The sequence below is a fragment of the Bombina bombina genome, chromosome 6 (genome assembly GCF_027579735.1).
Source record: "Bombina bombina isolate aBomBom1 chromosome 6, aBomBom1.pri, whole genome shotgun sequence".
In the NCBI taxonomy this organism is placed as follows: domain Eukaryota; kingdom Metazoa; phylum Chordata; class Amphibia; order Anura; family Bombinatoridae; genus Bombina; species Bombina bombina.
In genome coordinates this window covers 60,107,612-60,134,807 of record NC_069504.1, presented here as the reverse complement: position 1 = coordinate 60,134,807, position 27,196 = coordinate 60,107,612, and the positions used below count along the sequence as shown (strand labels likewise).

Below are 27,196 nucleotides of genomic sequence, written 5' to 3'. Positions count from 1 at the left end.
AACACCCCTAACCTTACACTTATTAACCCCTAATCTGCCGCCCCCCGCTATCGCTGACCCCTGCATATTATTTTTAACCCCTAATCTTCCGCTCCGTACACCGCCGCAACCTAGGTTATCCCGATGTACCCCTAATCTGCTGCCCCTAACACCGCCGACCCCTATATTATATTTATTAACCCCTAATCTGCCCCCCTCAACGTCGCCGACACCTGCCTACACTTATTAACCCCTAATCTGCCGAGCGGACCTGAGCGCTACTATAATAAAGTTATTAACCCCTAATCCGCCTCACTAACCCTATAATAAATAGTATTAACCCCTAATCTGCCCTCCCTAACATCGCCGACACCTAACTTCAATTATTAACCCCTAATCTGACGACCGGAGCTCATCGCTACTATAATAAATGGATTAACCCCTAAAGCTAAGTCTAACCCTAACACTAACACCCCCCTAACTTAAATATAATTTACATCTAACAAAATTAATTAACTCTTATTAAATAAATTATTCCTATTTAAAGCTAAATACTTACCTGTAAAATAAACCCTAATATAGCTACAATATAAATTATAATTATATTATAGCTATTTTAGGATTAATATTTATTTTACAGGCAACTTTGTATTTCCGATCAGCCAATAGAATGCGAGCTCAATCTGATTGGCTGATTGGATCAGCCAATCGGATTGAACTTGATTCTGATTGGCTGATTCCATCAGCCAATCAGTATATTCCTACCTTAATTCCGATTGGCTGATAGAATCCTATCAGCCAATCGGAATTCGAGGGACGCCATCTTGGATGACGTCCCTTAAAGGAACCGTCATTCGTCGGGAGACACAGAAAGAAGAGGATGGATCCGCGTCGGCTGATTCAAGATGGACCCGCTCCGCACCGGATGGAAGAAGATCGAAGATGCCGCTTGGAGAAGATGTTTGCCGGTCCGGATGTCCTCTTCTTGCCGGATAGGAGGAAGACTTTGGAGCCTCTTCTGGACCTCTTCAGCACCGGATGCCAGGACGGATCGGTGATACCTGGATGGTGAAGACAAGGTAGGAAGATCTTCAGGGGCTTAGTGTTAGGTTTATTTAAGGGGGGTTTGGGTTAGATTAGGGGTATGTGGGTGGTGGGTTGTAATGTTGGGGGGGGGGTATTGTATGTTTTTTTTTTACAGGCAAAAGAGCTGATTTTCTTGGGGCATGCCCCGCAAAGGGCCCTGTTCAGGGCTGGTAAGGTAAAAGAGCTTTTAACTCTATTAATTTAGAATAGGGTAGGGCATTTTTTTATTTTGGGGGTCTTTGTTATTTTATTAGGGGGCTTAGAGTAGGTGTAATTAGTTTAAAATTGTTGTAATATTTTTCTTATGTTTGTAAATATTTTTTTATTTTTTGTAACTTAGTTCTTTTTTATTTTTTGTACTTTAGTTAGTTTATGTAATTGTAGTTATTTGTAGAAATTGTATTTAATTTATTTATTGATAGTGTAGTGTTAGGTTTTATTGTAGGTAATTGTAGGTATTTTATTGATAGGGTAGTGTTAGGTTTAATTATAACTTAGGTTAGGACTTATTTTACAGGTAATTTTGTTATTATTTTAACTAGGTAACTATTAAATAGTTCTTAACTATTTAATAGCTATTGTACCTGGTTAAAATAAATACAAAGTTACCTGTAAAATAAATATTAATCCTAAAATAGCTATAATATAATTATAATTTATATTGTAGCTATATTAGGGTTTATTTTACAGGTAAGTATTTAGCTTTAAATAGGAATAATTTATTTAATAAGAGTTAATGAATTTCGTTAGATTAAAATTATATTTAATTTAGGGGGGTGTTAGTGTTAGGGTTAGACTTAGCTTTAGGGGTTAATCCATTTATTATAGTAGCGGTGAGCTCCGGTCGTCAGATTAGGGGTTAATAATTGAAGTTAGGTGTCGGCGATGTTAGGGAGGGCAGATTAGGGGTTAATACTATTTATGATAGGGTTAGTGAGGCGGATTAGGGGTTAATAACTTTATTATAGTAGCGCTCAGGTCCGCTCGGCAGATTAGGGGTTAATAAGTGTAGGCAGGTGTCGGCGACGTTGTGGGGGGCAGGTTAGGGGTTAATAAATATAATACAGGGGTCGGCGGGGTTAGGGGCAGCAGATTAGGGGTACATAAGTATAACGTAGGTGGCGGTCGGCAGATTAGGGGTTAAAAAATTTTAATCGAGTGGCGGCGATGTGGGGGGACCTCGGTTTAGGGGTACATAGGTAGTTTATGGGTGTTAGTGTACTTTAGGGTACAGTAGTTAAGAGCTTTATGAACCGGCGTTAGCCCAGAAAGCTCTTAACTCCTGCTATTTTCCGGCGGCTGGAGTTTTGTCGTTAGAGCTCTAACGCTCACTTCAGAAACGACTCTAAATACCGGCGTTAGAAAGATCCCATTGAAAAAATAGGATACGCAATCGACGTAAGGGGATCTGCGGTATGGAAAAGTCGCGGCTGAAAAGTGAGCGTTAGACCCTATTTTGAGTGACTCCAAATACCGGCGGTAGCCTAAAACCAGCGTTAGGAGCCTCTAACGCTGGTTTTCACGGCTACCGCCGAACTCTAAATCTAGCCGTAAGAGAGTACAGAATTCTTGGAAGAATAAACATTTTAAAAGCTACCACCCTACCTGAAAGGGAGAGCGTCAAATTAACCCCGTTTTCTAATCTAAAAAAATTGTACTTGCCAATAAATACTTTAAAAATGTGACACTCTTTGACAAGATACCAACTCAAATCCTAAATCACGTCAGATGGGTCCACACATATAACAGTATGTACACACAACATACATGCATGCACACAGCTTTTCTGTATATGGAGAATGGTGCATGGGTTGATTCTATGTCCAATTGTTCCCAGGGGCTAGCAGTTTTCTTGTGCAAGCAGCATTAAAGGGACAGTATACTGTAAAATGTTTTTACCTTATTGTGTTTTCAATTATTTTTTTATTACAAGCTGCAGAGTATAAAATGTATGATAATTTGCTTTTTAAGGTTATTTGTATAAATGAAATATCTGGTTTTGTGTTTTGAAGCCACAACCTAATAAAATGGGTTGAGCTTGTAGGTATAATCTCATTACTGTATCACATTGTGTACATATACCTGCTTCTTTATCTTATATCTGTCCATAAACCAATCACCAATATTTGGAGAGAACAATGAAAAATTAACATTTTATTACCTTATCTCTTCTATACCCCACTGGGAGTGTAATTTCTTCTGCGGGCTGTTTTTACACATCTTATCTATAGCTTGTATCTAGGGCCAGAAACTTTCAGAATAGATGGGGATACAACAGGCTAAATCAACTATTTGAAATGTCAATATAAAGGTAAAGGAAATACTTGTAAACAATCCATTAGGTAAAGTGGATCATTGGGAACAAATTAAAGGGTAGACATTTTTTGAGTAAACTATCCTTTCTATTACATTTATCCTTCATTGATTCCCACTCCATAATACAATTCTCAATGTTTTTTTTCAATATTTTTATCTTCTACAAACTTAAATCAGTCTTTCTGCTTCTGTTTGAAGCCTGAAGCTATGTCCTTAGTGCTAGTTCATGCTGATATAAATCGTGATGATCAAATGACATTCGGTAATAATTATACATTTTCCCGGCTATACAAGAAGCATGTGAAACAATGGTTAAACCTTCACATGTTTTTTTCCCACAACTAGAAGTTTGAGCTGAATTACAAGATTCTTTCCTGACAGCTGTCAGACGGCTGCTGGGTTTACTGATTTTGTCAAAGAAGACTAAAAAAAAACCCCCCAAAGCTTGTAATATCCTAGATGGTTTCATCTCTGATTATATTTTAGTGGATATGATATTTATACATATCAAGGCAACTAACACAAATGCTAACTGACAAATACTCACACTGCACATCACATCATTAAGAAATTCACATTTTATACAATGTAGTCCTAAAAAGGTGGTGCGTATCTTGGGTACAGTTAAGGATAATAATGTAATTCTTAATGGAAATATTGTACAATTGTTCCAGTAAACAACAATATTTTGATTATGCTGGGTGTTATGGTTTTAATGATTAATCAGCTACACCTATTATTTAGATATGGTGTAAATGGTTAAAGGCATATGAAACCCAAATATTGTCTTTCATGATTCAGATAGAGCAGGCAATTTTAAGCAACTGTCTAATTTACTCATATTATCTATTTTTCTCCATTCTCTTTGTATCTTTATTTGAAAAAGCAGGAATGTAAGCATAGGAGCTGGACCATTTTTAGATCAGCACCTTGGGTAGCGCTTGCTGATTGGTGGCTACATTTAGACACCAATAAACAAGTGCTACCCGAGTGCTGAACCAAAAAATGGGCCGGTTCATAAGCTTACATTCCTGCCTTTTCAAATAAAGATAGCAAGAGAATAAAGAAAAATAGATAATAGGAGTAAATTACAAAGTTGCTTACAATTCACACGTCCACACAGCGATTGGTGTCATTTGGCCTAACATAAATAGTTTTTTTTTTGGTAAGTGTTGATTTTTATACAACAGACAGCTGCAACATTTACACCACATTTATTTTGGCATATTTATGGAATATAGATAGTTTATAAATATACAAGATCCTCCTTAATTTTATGCTAATGAACCTTTGATCTGCTAATAATTACGTAACTTTAATTATGAGAACTTTGTTATATTGAGACACACATTAAACATTTTGCATATAAGCAGCACTGGGTATGTAAATGTACAATCCACAAGTTAAACAAATGTATAAATAGCTTGTTTTTACTGGTGTGGTTCATCTATAAAATGTGATGTTTTTTTTTTTATCTAATCAATAACCTTGTTGGAAAATTCAGTAATTAAAGAAACCATGTAGTTTATAAGTAACATTTTCTATTCTGTTGGCCTGATATAAAGCTCTCTGCTCAGATGAGATGATATAAAATAAGCCCCCAGCAATACGAGATCCCTAACTAAGCCCAGTGCAATATAGAACTGCATGACATGAGAGTTATGTTGTATTTACACATTGTACTTTATTTTTTTATTACTTTAAACTTTAAACTGAGTTTTATCACATTTAGGGCACCATGTACTAAGAGGCGGGCGGACAGCTTCTTAACTCGCGAAGCTGTCCGCCCGCCTCCGCTACACACGGGCAGCGGATCTATTGATCCGCTTGCCCGTATGTACCATTACACACTCATCGGAGTGTGTAATGCCTGCCCCTTCAATCGCGCGACCAATCACGCGACTGAAGGGGCTGTCAATCACCGAGTGCGACCGTGCGCTCAGTGATTTTGCTTCGCCACCTAAGAGGTGGCGTAGGGTGTAGGAAGCAGCGGTCCAATGACCGCTGCTTCTTACGTTGCGAGAAGCAGGCTAGCATATGCGAACCTGCCCGGCAAAGGCTCCGGAGCAGCTTTCGCTGCTTCGTACATGGAGCCCTATGACTTTGCACTTTCCATTGTGTATTATAATGCATATAGAGTCTGTATACAGTAGCGTATTTAGGATTGTGATTTTACAAATTCTGATTATGCTTTGACAGTTTGTGTAAGTTTAAAGGGGCATTCAAGTCAAAATTAAATCTGATGATTCATTTTGACAGTTTTTCACAGTTAGACACTACTAGTTTGTGTGCCATATATATAACATTGTGCTCACTCCTGTAGAGTTATTTATGAATTAGCACTGATTGGCTAATCTGTCAAAATAACTTAGATAAGGGACAGTCTGCAGAGGCTTAGATACAAGGTATTCAAAAGGGCAAAAGTGTATTTATATAACAGTGTTGGTTATGCAAAACTGGCGAACAGGTAATAAAGGGATTATCTATATTTTTAAACAATAAACATTTTGAGGTAGACTGTCCCTTTAACAAACTAGGCTCATGCTTTGTATATTTGTGTGTATATTTTACAAACTAGATTGCACGTTGTGTTTGTTTTATTTAAAATAAAACTGAAAAACTGAACGGTTCAAATTCCCAGAGAGCTTTATTATTTCATATGGGCTTGATGATTCTCTAGTTTGGAGAGAGATTATTTTGCAGACTTCCCAGGGGTTGAACTCACTGAATTCTATAACAAAAAGGGCGGAAACTGGAGGTGCCAGAGAGATTAAAGATGCTTTCCATATAAATTAATAAGGCTCTCTGGGATACAGAATTTTACAGAGGAGAATGAAGTTAACAGGAGGACACCTGGAACTGATATAAAGTCACAATTTACAGCAAATACAAATTCAACTGATAGGGTTAACAAACACTTTCTAAATTGTACTAGACCTAGAAAATGTCCAATTCCCCTTTAATGCCACCCGCACTAAACTATCTCCTCCACCACCATTTTAAGATTACTATATGGGAAATCCTAAGGAAAAATCCAGACTACAAATTTCAAAGCACAATTTAGCAAAAATCTATCTAAAAACACAGTACTATTATTAACAGTCTCTTCAGTAACATGGTCCAAATATTAGACAAAGGCAAAAACATAATAAAGGAATATTTATATAAAAAAATAAGAGTTAAACACAAGCTAATTTTTTTTTAGATAGAATTTTTAAATAGAATTTGAGTAACAACATAACCTAATACTATACTATCTTAGATATCCAAGGGAGCTTGGTAAGGAAAGATGGTAACTTACACTGTAATATGCAGCCTCCCCTTTAAAATGACAAAACTATGTTGCTGAAATCACAGTTAAATATTTTTTTCCCTTAGATCAGGTTTTTGACCAAGCCCCTTCCAGACTGAGCAAAGAAAGTAGCTATCCCCTTTAATGGCAAACCATGAAAAGCCCTGCAGCCCTGGCTGAAGTTATTGAATAATTGAACAGTTTTTTAGTTATGTAAATACAGTACAAATCCCAATGTGACATCATTTCTCTGTGTCTTTGGTCACCCTCTAACATAAAAGTGATAAAAACATGCCTAAAGATATCCTGGGCAAGACTACATATGCGGCGTCACTGTTTTTAGATGGATGTTGCGATCACATATACAGCGCCGCGTACCAATGCAGCACGTATATTTCGCCCGTCGGCCTCTATTTTTACTCCCATAAACTAACATACAACTGGCGTCGCAAGCCGCTATCACATATTCAGTGCAAGGACTTACACTGCGAAAATTGAGAAATTTTACTCCATTTTCACCTCGCCACACAATGGCAGGTGCAACAAGCCTTGCGCTAAGTATATGCGCACCGTAACTTCCTGGAAGTTTTAACAAACACCTAATGCATGCGCAATATCTACCTTTCAACTGCCATCCCCCCACCGCAATAACTAAATAAAATGTATTAACCCCTAATCTGCCAACCCCCACATCGCAAAGTACCGAATACATTTATTAACTCATAATCCGCCACCCACCCAAAACGCAAAATGTATAATTACACTATTAACCCCTAAACAACCAACCCTCCACAACACAGTCTACCTAATTAACCTATTAACCCCTAATCCGCCACCCCCACAATGCTATCTACCTATTAACACTATTAACCCCTAAACCGCCAACTCCCCACAACGCAATCTACCTAATTAACCTATAAACCACTAAACCGCCATCCCCCCACAATGCAAAGTATTAATCTAATCACTAAGCCCCCTAACCTAACACCCCCTAAGTTAACCCCAATTACATAAAATAAAAAAGACTATCTTACTAATAAATTAATAAAAAAATACCAAAAAAATAAAATCCTAACTTAAAATTAAAATAGAAAATCCTAACATTACATAAAAAAAAACTAAGATTAAATTAAATTAAAAAATAATCTAATATTACAAAAAATAAAAGTCTAAATTTACAGAAACAAATTATCCAAAATAAAAAAATACCCCTATAAAAACAAAAAAGTCACCCCAAAATAAAAACACCTCCTAATCTAAGAATAAACTATTGACAGCCCTTAAAAGGGCCTTTTGTAGGCATTGACCTGAAGCAATCCGTTCTTTTACCTAAAAACATTACAAATTAATGCCTAACAGTAATCCCCCCCCCCACCCAGAGACAATGGGTAGCTTAGTTATTTTAGGGTAGGTCTTTTTTTATTTTGGGGGGTTGGGTGGGTGGGGATTTTTACTGGGCATAAAAATTAATGATAAACATAAAAAATATATATGGATGTTTTATTCGTCACAGAAAAATTTTTTATTTCATCTGATAGTCAGTGTGAAGGCGTTCAGAATATAATGCAATCGTTCATTTGTTCACTATTTCCAATAATTTCTTTAGGGCAGCAGAAGAGCAGCTTACCTAAATAAAGTAATAGCTAGTGTTATTGCTACAAGACAGCAGCTGCACAAAATGGGGTCAGGATTGGCCAAGACCAAACATACTTATTGACTGACACAGGAATCAATCAGCAGGCAAGGACATTGTTAAATGATTATTAAATGATTATTGAAAAGTGTAATTTAAACTTTTTTGAAAACTGAAAACAAATGCACATGCATAAAAAATATTTTACTACAAAGTTAAAGGGATAGTCTAGTCAAAATTAAATGTTCATGATTCAGATAAAGCATGCAATTTTAAGCAACTTTCCAATTTACTCCTACTATCATTTTTTCTTTGTTCTCTTGTTATCTTTATTTGAAAAGGCAGGAATGTAGGCTTAGTAACCGGCCCATTTTTTGGTTCAGCACCCTTTCAAATAAAGTTACCAAGAGAACGAAGAACAAAATGTTAATAGGAGTAAATTAGCAAGCTTCTTAAAATTGCGTGCTCTATCTAAATCATGAAATAAATAAATTGGGTTTCATTTCCCTTTAAGAAATATGATCAAATATCTGTACCTGGTTTGCAGGGCCTGTTAATTTGGGATGCAGTAACAATTTTTTGACAATTTTTAAATTTTTTTGCTGTATTTAAAAATGATTTATTATTATTTTTAAATCCTTTTAAAAGAAGCTACAACGGCACATCTATCTGCCTCTGTATGTTTCGAGAAGCCTGTATTGAGAGTGCTTGAAGCTGCTATATAAACCGTTCATTTTGTATAATTTTCCACTTGAAAAACGTTTTTTTTTAACTGTTGAAGCATTTATTGAGATTGTAGAAGTGTTTCCAGATGTTTTATTTTGAGAGAGATTTTCACAAATATAATTTCTTGTAGGCAAAAATCATTGAGTGAGATTGAAATGTTACAGTGAATACAGCACTTTTGCATTCCATGCATTCAACCCCTGATGTGTGTAGTGTACGATGAGGGGTTGATTATATGTACGCTTGAAGTCAATTGTACTTTAGACTTTTTCCTTAAGATATTACCTGTTAAAAAATGTCTAAATGTTTTTGCGCTAAAAATCTGTTATTGACTTTACATTCTTAAAATGAAAGGGCTATAAAAGTCAACTCAGATATGCAACTAACGGTCCATTGTAGTATTAAAGGGACAAAAATGAATGGGGAATATGTAGGGTATATGCACAATAAAAATGTCCAAATAGTCCTAATAAAGGATTGACAGTCCAATATATCCCACTGGGGGAGAGTCCCCTTTTCCCCTCAGTGCTAAACAAAAGGGATACTGTTAACAAACAAAGTTAAAAAGTAACTCACCCAAGGCTAGGAGTAAGGCAGTAGCCGAAACCGGTCAGCCTATGTTTTTGTTTGATATTGCACTGTATTTTACCCTCTGGGTGTGGAGACCCATTACATTTTTACCTTATCCACGGTGCTCCTAGTAATATTAAAGCGACACTCAAGTCAAAATGAAACTTTCATGATTCAGATAGAGAATACAATTTTAAACAACTTTCCAATTTACTTCCATTAACAAAATGTGCACATTCTTTGTATATTTGCACTTTTTGAATCACCAGCTCCTACTGAGCATGTGCAAGAATTCACAGACTATACGTTTATGCATTTGTGATTGGCTGATGGCTGTCACATGATACAGAAGGAGTGGAAGTAGACATAAGTGAAATTTGTCAGAAAAAAAATCTACTCATTTGAAGTTCAGACTAAGGGGTCAATTTATGAAGCTGCGGATGCTGCTTCCGACCCACTCCTCTTCAGGTTCGCCTGAAGCGGAAGTTAAGAAGCACCGGTCGTAAGACCGCTGCTCCTTAACTCATCTGCCAGCTCTGAGGTGGCAGACAGCAATCAGCTGATCGGGTTAAATGACACCCACTGCTAGCAGCCGATTGGCCGCAAATGTAATCAGCTCGATGCTGGGGGCGGCATTGCACAAGCATTTCTGTTTTCTTCGTATTAAAAGCTGAAAGTAAATGTAATCGCTTGTGCGCAATTGAAGTTGAAGCATGTCCAGATAGAGTGACCTTAGAGCTCTTGTTAACTGTTTTGGAAAACAAAAAGTGTCACAAAGCACATCAAAAATACATTGCAAAGTACAGATATACTCATATTAACATCTAATAAAGATGTGTGTATATATATATATGGGGGAATACATTATTGTACAAGCAATATTCTAAGTTTGGCTTTTTACACACATCCGGTTAGTGAGCAAAGCAAAATTTTTTTACTAGTGCTAACTGACACGTTCCTAAAGCTTACTTCTAGTGGAGTTAACACTTGAGAGGGAGAGTTAAATACCGCTCTACTTGTACTCTGGAAAAAAAATGTTTCATTAAATAAAATATGTTATTTATTTTGCCCTCTTTTTTTTAAGCAATAGCTCTTAATTGTGTGCTTGTTTCAGAGATAATTACGTGAGCTGCAGTATTCTACATAGTGATTGGTTAGCTCAGGGTCGAAGCTCAGTTACATATGTCCATGATTTGACACATCAAATGGACACAGAACATGGATTCCACCAGACTTTTCAAGGTGTTTTGTGCCTGAACTGTTCTTGATTTGCAAAACCTTTGAGATGAAATGGGAATGTTAAAAACATTTTCTACATTTTTTGTAATGCTTTATTGCTGCCATACCCAGTCAATGTGTAGCTGTTCCAAGATGGTCTTCAGCATCCTGTTTTTGTTATGTTTATTTATCTATGAAGGTCTGAACCACCTTTTTTTTGTTTTTGTTTTTAATAACATAATTTTGTTCAGAGTTTTTTTTATGCCTTTAGGAATAGTAATATATAAGCAAGATACATTTGTTTTTAAATGGAAGTAGCACTGCCATCCAGAATGAAGTATGTTTATGCTTAAGTGAACATTAAGTAGTTTGATATTTCAATTTCAAATATTTAATTTTATGTAGTTTAAAGGGACACTAAACCCATATTTTTTTCTTTCGTAATTCAAATGGAGCAGCAATTTTAAGCAACTTTCTAATTTACTCCTACTATCAATTTTTCTACGTTCTCTTGCTATCTTTTTTTGAAAAAGCAAGAATCTAAGCTAAGGAGCCATCCCATTTTTGGTTCAGCACCTGGGTTGTGCTTGCTTATTGGTGACTAAATGTACCCACCAATCAGCAAGCATTATCCAGGGTGCTGAACCAAAAATGGGCCGGCTCCTTAGCTTAGATTCTTGCTTTTTCAAATAAAGATAGCACGAAAACGAAGAAACATTGATAATAAGAGTAAATTAGAAAGTTGCTAAAAATTGCATGCTCTACCTGAATCATGAAAGAAAACATTTGGGTTTACTCTCTCTTTAAAAAAAAAAAAAACAACAACAAGAAACAACTTTGCAATATATTATTTTGTCTAATTTTCCTATAATTTAATTCTGGAAATATTGAGCTTTCCAATTGCTGTGCAAACTGCTTTATTCCACACATTCATCATCACACATTCATTATTAGTTGCACACTCTAGTGACCCATTCATAATTGGCCCTAGATAGAGAAGGAAACTTAGGTTACAACATGGCAACACCCATTGTTTTATAGTCACTAAAACTATTCACTTATGCATCTGCATATTATTGTCGGGCATCTTTGCTGATTAATAGTTAATATCACAATTTATGTGATTAAATTAAGCAATAAAATGTGACTAGTGACTAAAAATAAAATAAGTAAATGTGTAAATAATTTTTTTTACCAACACTTGGGATTAACCAAAATAAATTAGAATACTTATATTGTGCTATTTTCACAGCATGTAACTGTATAATATCCATGTTCTAAAAAAATAGAAATAAACAGCTTCCATATTGTTATATCCATTGGCTTAATTAGTCCTTTTTGTGTTATTTTTGGATCAGTCCATTAACCCTTTCTTGTCACAGTAACCAATAAATATATCTAATAACGAAACAGTACATTATACCGAAAAATAATACAGGAAGGACTTTATAAGGCAACTGATGGAACAAGATCGACCTCCTTGAAAAAGCTGTGGTCAGGTGGTGAAAAATACAATGGAGATATTTACTTGAAGGGGCAGTCAAGTCAAATTTAAACTTTCATGATTCAGATATGGCATGTAATTTTAAACAACTTTCCCATTTACTTTTATCATGAAATTTGCTTTGTTCTTGTGGTATTCTTTGTGGAAAGCTAAACCTTGGTAGGCTCATAAGCTAATTGCTAAGCCCTTGAAGTCTGCCTCTTATCTCTGTGTGTTTTGACAGTTTTTCTCAGACCGACAGCGCCAGTTCCTGTGCTCACGCCCATAGATTTATTTATGAGTCAGCACTGATTGGCTAAAATGCAAGTCTGTCAAAACAACTCAGATAAGGGGGCAGACTGATGAGGCTTAGATACAAGGTAATCACAGAGGTAAAAAAAGTATATTAAAGGGACATAATACTCATATGCTAAATCACTTGAAACTGATGCAGTATAACTGTAAAAAGCTGACAGGAAATTATCACCTGAGTATCTCTATGTAAAAAAGGAGATTTTTTACCTCACAATTTCATGATTCAGATAGAGAATACAATTTTAAACAATTTTAAACAACTTTCCAATTTACTTCCATTAACAAAATGTGCACATTCTTTGTATATTTGCACTTTTTGAATCACCAGCTCCTACTGAGCATGTGCAAGAATTCACAGACTATACGTTTATGCATTTGTGATTGGCTGATGGCTGTCACATGATACAGAAGGAGTGGAAGTAGACATAAGTGAAATTTGTCAGAAAAAAAATCTACTCATTTGAAGTTCAGACTAAGGGGTCAATTTATGAAGCTGCGGATGCTGCTTCCGACCCACTCCACTTCAGGTTCGCCTGAAGCGGAAGTTAAGAAGCACCGGTCATAAGACCGCTGCTCCTTAACTCATCCGCCAGCTCTGAGGTGGCAGACAGCAATCAGCTGATCGGGTTAAATGACACCCCCTGCTAGCGGCCGATTGGCCGCAAATGTAATCAGCCGATGCTGGGGGCGGCATTGCACAAGCATTTCTGTTTTCTTCGTATTAAAAGCTGAAAGTAAATGTAATCGCTTGTGCGCAATTGAAGTTAAAGCATGTCCAGATAGAGTGACCTTAGAGCTCTTGTTAACTGTTTTGGAAAACAAAAAGTGTCACAAAGTACAGATATACTCATATTAACATCTAATAAAGATGTGTATATATATATATATGGGGGAATACATTATTGTACAAGCAATATTCTAAGTTTGGCTTTTTACACACGTCCGGTTAGTGAGCAAAGCAAATTTTTTTTACTAGTGCTAACTGACACGTTCCTAAAGCTTACTTCTAGTGGAGTTAACACTTGAGAGGGAGAGTTAATTACCGCTCTACTTGTACTCTGGAAAAAAAATGTTTCATTAAATAAAATATGTTATTTATTTTGCCCTCTTTTTTTTAAGCAGTAGCTCTTAATTGTGTGCTTGTTTCAGAGATAATTACGTGAGCTGCAGTATTCTACATAGTGATTGGTTAGCTCAGGGTCGAAGCTCAGTTACATATGTCCATGATTTGACACATCAAATGGACACAGAACATGGATTCCACCAGACTTTTCAAGGTGTTTTGTGCCTGAACTGTTCTTGATTTGCAAAACCTTTGAGATGAAATGGGAATGTTAAAAACATTTTCTAAATTTTTTGTAATGCCCAGTCAATGTGTAGCTGTTCCAAGATGGTCTTCAGCATCCTGTTTTTGTTATGTTTATTTATCTATGATGGTCTGAACCACCTTTTTTTGTTTTTGTTTTTAATAACATAATTTTGTTCAGAGTTTTTTTTTATGCCTTTAGGAATAGTAATATATAAGCAAGATACATTTGTTTTTAAATGGAAGTAGCACTGCCATCCAGAATGAAGTATGTTTATGCTTAAGTGAACATTAAGTAGTTTGATATTTCAATTTCAAATATTTAATTTTATGTAGTTTAAAGGGACACTAAACCCATATTTTTTTCTTTCGTAATTCAAATGGAGCAGCAATTTTAAGCAACTTTCTAATTTACTCCTACTATCAATTTTTCTACGTTCTCTTGCTATCTTTTTTTGAAAAAGCAAGAATCTAAGCTAAGGAGCCATCCCATTTTTGGTTCAGCACCTGGGTTGTGCTTGCTTATTGGTGACTAAATGTACCCACCAATCAGCAAGCATTATCCAGGGTGCTGAACCAAAAATGGGCCGGCTCCTTAGCTTAGATTCTTGCTTTTTCAAATAAAGATAGCACGAAAACGAAGAAAAATTGATAATAAGAGTAAATTAGAAAGTTGCTAAAAATTGCATGCTCTACCTGAATCATGAAAGAAAACATTTGGGTTTACTCTCTCTTTAAAAAAAAAAAAAACAACAACAAGAAACAACTTTGCAATATATTATTTTGTCTAATTTTCCTATAATTTAATTCTGGAAATATTGAGCTTTCCAATTGCTGTGCAAACTGCTTTATTCCACACATTCATCATCACACATTCATTATTAGTTGCACACTCTAGTGACCCATTCATAATTGGCCCTAGATAGAGAAGGAAACTTAGGTTACAACATGGCAACACCCATTGTTTTATAGTCACTAAAACTATTCACTTATGCATCTGCATATTATTGTCGGGCATCTTTGCTGATTAATAGTTAATATCACAATTTATGTGATTAAATTAAGCAATAAAATGTGACTAGTGACTAAAAATAAAATAAGTAAATGTGTAAATAATTTTTTTTACCAACACTTGGGATTAACCAAAATAAATTAGAATACTTATATTGTGCTATTTTCACAGCATGTAACTGTATAATATCCATGTTCTAAAAAAATAGAAATAAACAGCTTCCATATTGTTATATCCATTGGCTTAATTAGTCCTTTTTGTGTTATTTTTGGATCAGTCCATTAACCCTTTCTTGTCACAGTAACCAATAAATATATCTAATAACGAAACAGTACATTATACCGAAAAATAATACAGGAAGGACTTTATAAGGCAACTGATGGAACAAGATCGACCTCCTTGAAAAAGCTGTGGTCAGGTGGTGAAAAATACAATGGAGATATTTACTTGAAGGGGCAGTCAAGTCAAATTTAAACTTTCATGATTCAGATATGGCATGTAATTTTAAACAACTTTCCCATTTACTTTTATCATGAAATTTGCTTTGTTCTTGTGGTATTCTTTGTGGAAAGCTAAACCTTGGTAGGCTCATAAGCTAATTGCTAAGCCCTTGAAGTCTGCCTCTTATCTCTGTGCGTTTTGACAGTTTTTCTCAGACCGACAGCGCCAGTTCCTGTGCTCACGCCCATAGATTTATTTATGAGTCAGCACTGATTGGCTAAAATGCAAGTCTGTCAAAACAACTCAGATAAGGGGGCAGACTGATGAGGCTTAGATACAAGGTAATCACAGAGGTAAAAAAAAGTATATTAAAGGGACATAATACTCATATGCTAAATCACTTGAAACTGATGCAGTATAACTGTAAAAAGCTGACAGGAAATTATCCTGAGTATCTCTATGTAAAAAAGGAGATTTTTTACCTCACAATTTCCTCAGCTCAGCAGAGTAAGTTCTGTGTAAAAAGTTATACTCAGCTGCTGCCCAGCTGCAGGTAAAAATAAAAAAAAATGAAGAAATGAACAGCAGCCAATCAGCATCAGCAGTGCTGAGGTCATGAACTCTTACTGTGATCTCATGAGATTTGACTTAACTCTCATGAGATTTCATAGTAAGCTTCCTTTACCTGATTGGTGAAATAAGATGAGAGTTCACGATGCTCATCCCTTCAGATGTCCCAGGACAGACACACTAAAATGCTGCTTAGAAATCCTTTACAATGGGAGGTGGCTACTGAGGAACTTCTGAGGTAAAATATCTTTCTTTTTTACATAGAGATGTTCAGGAGATATTTTCTAGTCAGCTTTTTACAGCTATGCTGCATCACTTTCAAGTGTTTAAACATTTGGGTATTATGGCCCTTTAATATAACTGTGTTGGTTATGCAAAACTGGGGAATGGGTAATAAAGGGATTTTCTATCTTTTTAAACAATAACAATTCTGGAGTAGACTGTCCCTCTAAGGCGTCTCACATAGAAGGGCAGGGACTATATGCCCGCACTAGCGAGACTATATTCAGGTAATCAGCTGTTGAACGCTACAGCTTGGTGGTTGAACGACTAAAGAAATATACTCCTGTTTTGTTTGAGATACCTAAGCCAGCCTTGTTTTTATGTAGATTTTTAAATGTATAATTTTAAGTATAATAGAATTATTGGAAGGAGCAATCGTGAATCGCCAATAAGGTTGTTTAAAGGGACATTATACACTCATTTTTTCTTTGCATAAATGTTTTGTAGATCTATTTATATAGCCCATAAAGTTTTCTTTATAGTCTTGCTTATTTTTAAATAACATTGCTCTGATTTTCAGACTCCTAACCAAGCCCCATAGTTTTATGAGAATACCAACATATACCTACTCATGCTCCTGTTTATGTAAAGGGTCTTTTCATATGCAAAAGAAGGGGGAGGTGGGAGTGTCTTATTTGCTACTTGCAGTGGGCTTTCTGGCTACCTTTTCAACAGAGCTAAACTGAGAGCTTCTAAGTAAGTTTTTAAACCATTTTATACTGGATTTTTATATCAGTATCTGTGCATCTTGTTCTTTATAGTAGTGTCTATTACATGCACTTATCTAAAAATGAGTGTATACTGTCCCTTTAAATGTGAGTGTTTTGAAATAAAAGCTTGTGACCAAGGGGCATCTGTGTGAGTTAGTAAAATAGGGATCTAACATATATATATATAATAAGATCTGTAATCATTTGATTACTTACATCAATGTTTTACGTGTTTTATTTCAGCTTACTATTATGGCAAGAGGAAAAAGATTACTAAGCCTCATGTAGGGGAACAGGATGGTGACAGCTCCAAGCCAGTAAGGCGCAGGAAGAAAAGGAAAGCTCTGTTTGTGCAGAAGAAAAGACGGACTTCTACAGTGAATGTCTCACCAGTGGTTTCAGCAGAGGTAATCCATTCATTTAAATAGATGTGTACATAGACAGCATTACATGTCATTGAATCAGTGCCACTCAAGACATTATGTGGCCTGGATCCAAGAATGAAACAATGTCACCAGCTTCACAAATGTATGTTCAGCAAACTGAAATTTCACACAAGAGCAGGCCCCCATATGAGAGCAACTTCTCTAAAAAAACACTATAAGCTGGAATTTGTTCTCCCAATGCGCAACCCCTGTCTGAGTCCCATGGTATAGAACCAGCCCTATCTTGAATGACCACAGTTTGATTAAAATAATCAGTTTAGGCGCTGAGCAGAGCAGTGGGTGAAATGTTAAATCCTTGTAAAGTGTTCCACATCCATATTAAACTACAAAGAGGTCATTTCAGAATCCTATGGAGGGGTTATAAGATTCATGAGGGTCAAGGAGATCTGAGAATTAAAGCAAATTAAACTCTAACCATGGATACATTGGTATTCTAGTATAAGAGAATAGTATAGGTAATTGTTTGCACGTTATTTTTATCATCTCGGATTAGTATTAAAAACTTTATATTTTGGGGACAGGAAAGTACAGAAGATGATGAATCAGAAAGTGAAGTGACTAGCTGTGAGCTCCGGGATGACCATACTGACACCTCCTCCCCCGAGGTGCCTTCCGCACGCCCCCGAAGAGCAGTGACACTCCGAAGAAGCACTGAATCAAGCAAACCTCCTCGAATCGAGAGGCCACTGAGACAACGAAAAGCACGGACGCTCTCCAACACTGACACAGAGAAATCTTGCAAAAATGTAAGTTCTTATTCTAAATAGTTTAAGCTTTTAAATAGAAACAAAATTTGAAAAAAATAAGCTTCTCATAGTGCAGAATGAGCAGAGTTGTGTTGGTGATTGCCAGGGTGAATGGATCCTAAAAATACAGATTTGAAAATAAAATGTACACTTTAGAAGCTAGGAGACATCATAATTAAAGGGACAGTAAAGTCAAAATTAAGCTTTCATGATTTGGATAGAACACACCATTTTAAACAACTTTCCAATTTCCTTTTATTATGAAATGTGTCTTGTTCTGTTAGTACCCTTTGTTGAAGGGTACCTATATATGCTCAGAAGAAGCCTTGCACTACTGGGAGCTAGCTAAATACATTGGGTGAGCCAATTATAAGAGGTTTATCCTGCTAGCTCCCAAAAGTGCATTGCTGCTCCTGCACCTACCTAGGTTAACTCTTCAACTAAGGATAGCAAAAGAACAAAGTGCATTTGATAATAGAAGCAAATGGGAAGTTGTTTAAACTTGCAGGTTCTGTTCAATTTATTAAAGTTCAAGTTTGACGTTACTGTTGCTTTAAAAGGATGTTACACACCAGTAGAAAACAACTACAGTTTTTTTTTTTTTTTTACAAATCTTAGACTTTACTTGCTGCTATTGTTTTTCTAGTGAGATCTATTATTCAGGTTAAAAGAGCTTACTTTATTTTTTACTCCAAAGAGGAAGTATTTGTGTCCGTGTAGAAACAGAGGGTGCTCTTACCCAATGGAGTGAAAAGAGAAGCCAAGTTTGTGTGTTTTGATTATTGATTTTACTCATTGTTATTAGTGTAAAAGTGTTTGTTATTAATTTTTTAACATTAATTGATTGAGCTGGTAGGTTGCATTTCTATCTGTTTGGTGATGTTGCCAGGGTAATGTCGGTGTGTTTTGCGCATTTGCTAAATAAACGTTGCATTTAAAAACTTATAAAATTACTTAAATAACTAAAATAAATGGGGAAGTTTTGTCTGGAAGTTTATCAAGTCCATTTAGCTGTGAAGTTCGCAATGTGCGGGCTCTTCTATATATGTTATTGGCAGGCAATGAGGGTAAAAAAAACTACACTGTTTTATGTTACTGACAGTCATGAGGAGTGTTAAATAACTGATATATGTGTATTCCTGGCTATGTGTATTCCTGGCTGTCAATAGGGTCAAATCACTACTATGTATGTGTGTTACTGGCAGCTAAATCAGATAAAGCATATGTTACTGGCAGCCAAAGAATAAAAAATGACTGTTCACTTGTGAAAATATACATGGAGGGGTTAAGGGTGCAGTCTAAGGAAGACCTTTTGGGGGGCTATTGTGTGACCCCCACCTACCAACCATGCCCAGTTATCCACAGGTTGTCCAGTATTTTGTGGAGGACAACTGGAAACCCTACATTTAAATGATTTTGTGTTCAATTGCGCATGGGAAAAGATACTATATATTCTGCAGCCAGCCTGTAACCTATGCACTAGGGATTCACAATAAGGATACCTCTTGGCATAAGAGATGGGCAAATATGGTGATAGTGCAATTCGATTGGTGGACCAAATAGCCCTGTGGACTTTTGTTTTGGATAATCAAATATTGATAAGAATAAAAAAAACATTAAAATGAGGTATTTAAATGCTATTTCCGGTTTTTGAATGTTGCTTTCATTTTCAAATGTTCACAATTAGATCAAATATCTAATTCCAAGCCTAAAATAATATCCAAGCCTAATATCCTTTAAGAGATCCCTCTATACATATCTCAAAACAGAATGCTCCTGTCATGGTTGATTAAATATTTCGTACCTGCTCTATGTTAAATGTTTGCATATATTGTGTATTATTATTGTTTTTGTATTTTATTGTACCCATTGTATCAATGCAATGTTTTGTGGACCCAGGACATACTTGAAAACAAGAGAAATCTCAATGTATCCTTCCTGGTAAAATATTTTATAAATAAATAAATAAAATTAAATAAATAAATATCCACCTTCAAAATTTTTAATGTAACATTCAATTTAACATATTCAGAAGTTCAATAGTTCATGTGGTAGTGAATTTAGTAAATTGATACATAATAGATACAAATATATTGATTCAAATGTTTCTATTTCAAATATTACATAATTTGAATATTAAATTTAAAGAGAGAGTTATAAATACTATTACAAACATATTGATTCAAATTTTTCTAATGTTCTAATTAGAAAAATTTGAATTGAATATTACATTTAAAGACAGCATTAGAAATACAAGTACAATAAACAAATGTTAGAATGTTGTACAAATATTCGAAATTTGAAACAAACTAACAAATGTGTTAAAATTCCGTTTTTATTTTTGAATGTTGCAAAACATTCGCCCATCCCTAGTTGGCATCAGGTTTTTCTCAGACTGATGTGTTTTGCGGTCTTTTCTAGGATACGGAGCAGGAAGCAGATGATCTCCTTGTTTTAGAGAGCAATCCTTTAGAGTGGTCAGTTACAGATGTGGTCAAGTTTATTAAATCTACAGACTGTGCACCTCTAGCAAAGATATTTCAAGAGCAGGTACAGTATGCATATTGTAGTATGTTCTTCCCATCTGTATAATTTATTTTATTAAAAAAAAAATGTAATTGAATTAACTGAAAAATAAATTAGCTTAAAGTTGGTTGTAAATCTTGAGTTACAAGAGAGACCACATTTAAAGGGACATGGAAGTCAAAACAAAATTCAGAATTTTGATTGCGTAAAATTAAAAAAATAATCTAATTTAATTCTGTTATCAAATTTACCTCTTTTCATTGGTATTCTTTCATAAAACAATTATCCTTTCCATGACAGCATACTGGGGTATGCTTAGTAGCTTCTAAGTGCAAGAATATTATAAACATTGTGATATTTTTATAAAAATGGACATGAAAGTTTTTATTAACAGATCATCAAAAATAAAATGTATATCCTATTATGAATGACAGTTCTGCCAAAATGTAATTATTTACAATGTCTATGTTTGATCCGGATATTTTCAGTATATTTTTGTTCATTTATACTCGTTTTTAACTTCAGTCCCCAGGGCACACCAGTGGGCCAAATTTTCATGATATCTAAAGATATCTGAATTAGAACACAGGTGAAATAATCAGCTAATCTGTAACTATGGTTACTAACCTGCTCTCATCCCTTAGCTAATTATTGCCCTTGTGCTCTAGGTCAGACAGCATTAAAATCTGTCCCTTTAATATGCCTTGAAGACTTGGAGTTGAAAAACACAGAGTTAAACATTTCTAGTATAATTTACTTTCTAGATACATTTCTACTTTAGACATCCTAATATCAACAACAAAGACATGAACATTGTAACTTCCTCAGTTTTCAAAAAATAAATGAATAAAAACACAGAACAAAACATATGCAAAGAAAATAAATAAATAAGTACTGTATACATAAAAAAAGAGTTGACAAAATTGTGATGTTTATTTGAGACAATGTGCAGCTTGCTAAACAACATAGTAGTGTGTCACGGAAAATCCTATAGAACGTTTGAAAATTAGAAAAATGTATAGATTGCAAGGTAAGCTTCATGTTCAATACTTTGTACAGTTCTGGACACCATGGGCCTATTTAACAATGTGCGAGCGGACATGATACAAAGTAGCGTATCATGTCTGTTGCACATCGCTACACATCGATAAATGCCGACAACATACGCTGTCTGCATTTATCATTGCACCAGCAGTTCTTGTGAACAGCTGGTGCAATGCTGCCCCCTGCAGATTCGCAGCCAATCAGCTGCTAGCAGGGGGTGTCAATCAACCCGATCGTATTCGATCAGGTTGATTTCTGTCTGCCGCCTCAGAGCATGCAGACAAGTTATGGAGCAGTGGTCTTTAGACCGCTGCTTCATAACTTCTGTTTACAGCAAGTCTGAAGGCTCGCCGGAAACACGGGGCATCTCGGTCCATACAGAGCTTGATAAATATACCCCCAGGTGTCCAAGTAGATAAAAGTAAATTAGAAACTATTCAATGGAGGCTACTAAATGATGACCTGGAGTAAAATTATGATAGCAACTTTAAAATATAGAGATATATAAGTGATTTAATAAAGTTGAGGTTGAAAGTAATTTAAAAAAAAAAGTAACACCAGAACAAGGAGCCATGATCTGTTAGGTGTCATAACCTTGAGCTAAACGGTAAAAGGTTCAAGAGTAAAATTTTGAAGCACTTCATTACAGAAAGGGAAGTTGATTCATTGGGTTGCTTTCTAATAAGTGGTAAGAATGCCTAGAATATGCATAAGGCTAACCTAGAAATGAATTAAAGGGACATTAAGTCAGATCTTTTCTCAATCATAATGATCAAATAATTTATTAGTCAAGTTATCAGACTGAGGGATTGATTGCTGGCAACTTTGGCCCTGTAAATAAACACAAAAATGGCTAATATCACTGGGGGGGGAGGTATCACACTTATTAAACAGTACAGTACGTAACTTAGTTTGGAAAACAAAATAATTTTACTTTCACTTTAAGTTTATACTTCAGAAGGAAATATGGCAGATACGTTAGACCTTTTTGTTCTTATTAAAATTTATGTTTCTGTGTTTTTATTTTTTCCTTTTTGAACTATTACAAACAGAAAGAAAGTGAGAAGGAATTTGTAATAATCACAGAGCTTCCTAGTGCTATAAATCTATTATAATCCACAAACATTTTTAAGAATTGTTGTGACAAAATGATAAATTGTAGCCACTTGGATTTTGTGAAACAATTTATTCAAACAAGAAACAAAATTATAGACAAAGCACTGGATAGAAGGAGAGATGAATATTTTACAGTGTGGACTTTCTCCTCAGCTTGCTATGTTATTTAATGCAGCAGGGGGTTAAACACATGTAATTCCAGTGTGAGCCGTGAATAAAAACTACACATTCTTAAAGGGACAGTCTACTCCAAAATTGTTATTGTTTAAAAAGATAGATAATGCCTTTATTACCCATTCCCCAGTTTTGCATAACCAACACAGTTATATTAATATACTTTTTACCTCTGTGATTACCGTGTATCTAAGCCTCTTTTGACAGACCCCTGATCACATGACTTTTGTTTATTATCTATTGACTTGCATTTTATCCAATTAGGGCAGTGTCTGCCACAAACCACGGGCGTTAGCACAATGTTATCTATATGGTTCACATGAACTAGCACTCCCCTGTTGTAAAAAGCTAATACAAAAGCATGTGATAAGAGGCTGTCTTTAGTGGCTTAGAAACAGGCAGAAAGTTAGAGGTTTAATGGTTATAAAGTGTATTAATTTAACAATGTTGGTTGTGCAAAGCTGGCAAATGGGTAGTAAAGGCGTTATCTAACATTTAAACAATAACAATTCTGGTGTAGACTCTCCCTTTAAGAGCTAGTGCATGTCATTTTTCACTACAATGTCCCTTTAAGTGTATTATCATTACTTGTATTATATTCTCTCACCAAAGTCTCATACAAGCTAGGCTCCTGAAAAACATCTAGACGCATCAAAGCTAGTAAAATATATTTGGGATTCATTGTTTCAAAAAAGATTCAACATATGCAGAAAAAAATGAAGAAATTCAAGTAGGGCTTAAACTTGTAAATATTGTTGATGACGAATCTATTTCTCTATGGGAGCTACGATACGTTCTCTGATGCAGTATATATATATATATATATACTGTATATATATAGGAAAATACTTTAACTGTGAGAATTGCATTTTATTTGCTGCTAAATAATAAAAATATTTGTGATTGCATCAGGGTGAACTATAGTGTGTTTTGAAATAACCCTCAACATAATATGTTATAGTGCTTGATAATATAATTATTGGAATCGGATCCAGACACCACTATTTAGTGTGTCAAGTTTCTCTCTATAAGTGGCACTTCATATACAGTTTTTTTTTCTATTTCTCAAGTTGTTAAAAAAAAGTATATATATATATATATATATATATATATATATATATATATATATATATATATAGTATATATATAACACACAGAAAGTACAGCACTCACTTCCAAGCTCTCGCTAAGATTAAAAGCAAAAATGGAAGGGTTAGTTACCGCAATTGGCCAAATGCGACAAGCCCAGGTACCACGTCAAGGTCCCTTCCAAAACCTGGGACCCTAAAACAGCCACACAATGCAAGCTCTCAATCCAACAAACTGGGAACAAGTGAAGGGTGCACAGGCCTATGTAATCACCCTAGACATATACAAAACACAGAAGGGGACTGCACTCTCAGACTGGACTGGGTACACATCCCATGAGCCTGCAACATGCTCAGCCCTGGGTGCTCACTGGCACTCACAGGAAGCTGTGCTGTCCCCAGAATCACAGGCAGTTAACCCCATACAGGTAAGTGCCAGTGATCACCCAGGGCTGAGCATGTTGCAGGGTCATCGGATGTGTACCCTGTCCAGTCTGAGAGTGTAGTCCCCTATATTATATATTTATATAGTATATATAATGCCCTTTCTGCTTGTTCTAGATTATAAAGTCATGAAGCACTATACTTTATACCTGTGGTATTTTGACTTTCTGATGATAAAATTAAGTTGTACCATTGATACTTCGTAAATATTTACTATTTGTTTATTCTACAGGACATTGATGGACAAGCGCTCTTGCTGTTGACACTTCCCACGGTACAGGAATGCATGGATCTGAAGCTGGGTCCGGCTATCAAACTTTGCCATCAAATTGAGAGAGTAAAACTTGCATTCTGCACGCAATATGCAAACTAATCCTATTATTTTGTTTGTACCTACCATTATTCATTGTAAAAAAGGAAAGAGGCATGTTTTAATAAGTTATTTATATAAACAATACAAAAACACTGGTCTTGATTCATAAAATTATGGAAATGGTGTAGAATTTCTATATGTGCAAAGTAGTTTTTTTTTGTTGTAAGCCAGAAAGCTATGCTAAATTATAGCGCTGAATTTCCATTAGAGGGACTAACATAAAATACATTTAATTTTTTTCCATTGGGAATTGGCTTAATGTTTAACTGACTATTCACATATTTTAGAATGTATAGTCATTAAAGGGATACTAAACCCAAATTTATTATTTCATGATTCAGATAGAGCATGCAATTTTAAGCATGTTCTAATGTACTCCTATTATCAATTTTTCTTCGTTGTCATGCTATCTTTATTTAAAAAGCAGGAATGTAAAGCTTAGAAGCCGGCCCATTTTTGGTTCAGAACCTGGGTTATGCATGCTTATTGGTGGCTTAATGTAGCTACCAATAAGCAAGCTCTATCCAGGGTGCTGAACCTAAAATGGGCCAGCTGCTAAACTTTACATTCTTGCTTTTTAAATAACGATAGCAAGAGAATGAAGAAAAATTGATAATAGTAAATTAGAACATTGCTTAAAATTGCATGCGCTATCTGAATCATGAAAGAAGAAAATTGGGATTATTATCCCTTTAATAAGCAAACTTTGTAATCTTCTTTCATATTGAAAGTATGTGGCTATTTTTTACTGTGTTCCATTTTTTTACAGGGACACGAAGCCCACATTTTTTCTTTCATGATTCAGATAGAGCATACAATTTTTTTTTAAAAGTTTACAATATAATTCTACAATAAAGTATCTTTAGAACAATGTGGCTGCAGTTTTGCAAGAATGCTTTTAAGCACTAGATAACAGCAATGTTTGAACTGTAAATATTATATAAGGCTTTCTTGCAAAATTATTGCCATATAGTGTTTCGGACACGTGTACAATAAGTCTGCCTGCCCGATTTTCAAAAAGCGATTTAAAATAAAAAGTAAATTTGATCCTAGAGGTAAATTGGAAAGATTTTGTATAGTTGAACACTCTGAGTCACAAAAGAAAAATTGTTGTGTTTCATGTCTTTAAAATGAAAGCTTTGAGCTTAATGATTAGCACAATTTCTGCTAGTGGGTTTCACTGTTTTATAACTGCAGAGAGATTGTTTCTCTATAAATGCTATAATATAATATAAACCGGACTTTACTTACAATCATATTCTGTATTGTCTGTTATAATAAATTTGATTCATTATTTTAATTGAGTAAATTGAATGGATTAGCAATTTATATAATTATCTGCTAAACTGCAGAACATTTCTGCAGAATATATATATACCCATTTATTAGAAGGCAAATTTCATTTTGACAGAAGTTGTAAATATCAAAAGATTTTACAATTCACTTTAGTTCACCCAAATCTTTTGTTGCTACTCCTGAAACAATATCTGTTATTTTCCATTTATTTTATTAATTAAATCATAACATTTGTCAAGCTTGCTAGTAAGTTTTAAAAATAAGCAAAACAAATAATATATTTTGTTCAACATTCATTTTAAGATCAAATTCAGTGATTATTTAGATTAATCACATAAGCCAAGACATCAATATGAACTATGCTATATAATTGTATTGGAAATCAAATCAAATCTTTTTTTTTTTATAGAAATGTAGAGAAGAGAAAAGGTTTCACTTTTTTATAAGTTACAAGTCATTTAAGATAATTTTAATATTAATTTATACACTTGCATAGCATTTTATGATTGTTTACATTTGGATGTTATCTGGTTATTCAAATGTAAAATTTGACAAATGGAAAAGTAACTTTATTTAAAAAAGAAAATTGTATATTCTGCAAAAATAAGTAAGAATAAATATGCTGAAAATGTTCCCCATTCCTTTGTAACAGTCTGTATTGACAGTTGTTGCCGCTTACTTTAAATACTTGCCTGCATCATCTACACTTCCTTTAAGTAAGATCATATTCTTCCAATTAAATACAGCATATTCATAGTAATTTTATTTTACTTTGTTCTTTTTTAAACAATGTTTAAGGTTTCTTATAGAACATAGTTCATTTTACATTTTCATTTCCTTACACATTTTGCAGTGATTGATTTTGTACAAGCTCATTTTCATCCAAAATGGGCCGTCTCCCTGAAATAGCAAAAGCCTGAAAATTGTGCTTTGACAATTAGACTAGTAAATGCTTATAAACATTTATTTTGTACACATACCTTTTGAAACAAGTAGGTTCATTT

General features: G+C 34.8%; 1 protein-coding gene across 1 annotated transcript in view; it reads left to right on the top strand.

The window, feature by feature from the left end:
• The window catches only part of SFMBT2 (Scm like with four mbt domains 2), a 393,890-nt gene extending 368,592 nt beyond the window's left edge, over window positions 1-25,298 (top strand). Inside the window, exons 19-22 of the mRNA XM_053716427.1 lie at window positions 17,183-17,346; window positions 17,907-18,131; window positions 20,553-20,681; window positions 24,756-25,298. Coding sequence (XP_053572402.1) covers window positions 17,183-17,346; window positions 17,907-18,131; window positions 20,553-20,681; window positions 24,756-24,896 — 659 coding nt within the window. The 3' untranslated portion in view covers window positions 24,897-25,298. The remainder of the gene's footprint in view (window positions 1-17,182; window positions 17,347-17,906; window positions 18,132-20,552; window positions 20,682-24,755) is intronic.
• The last annotated feature ends 1,898 nt before the right edge of the window (window positions 25,299-27,196 follow it).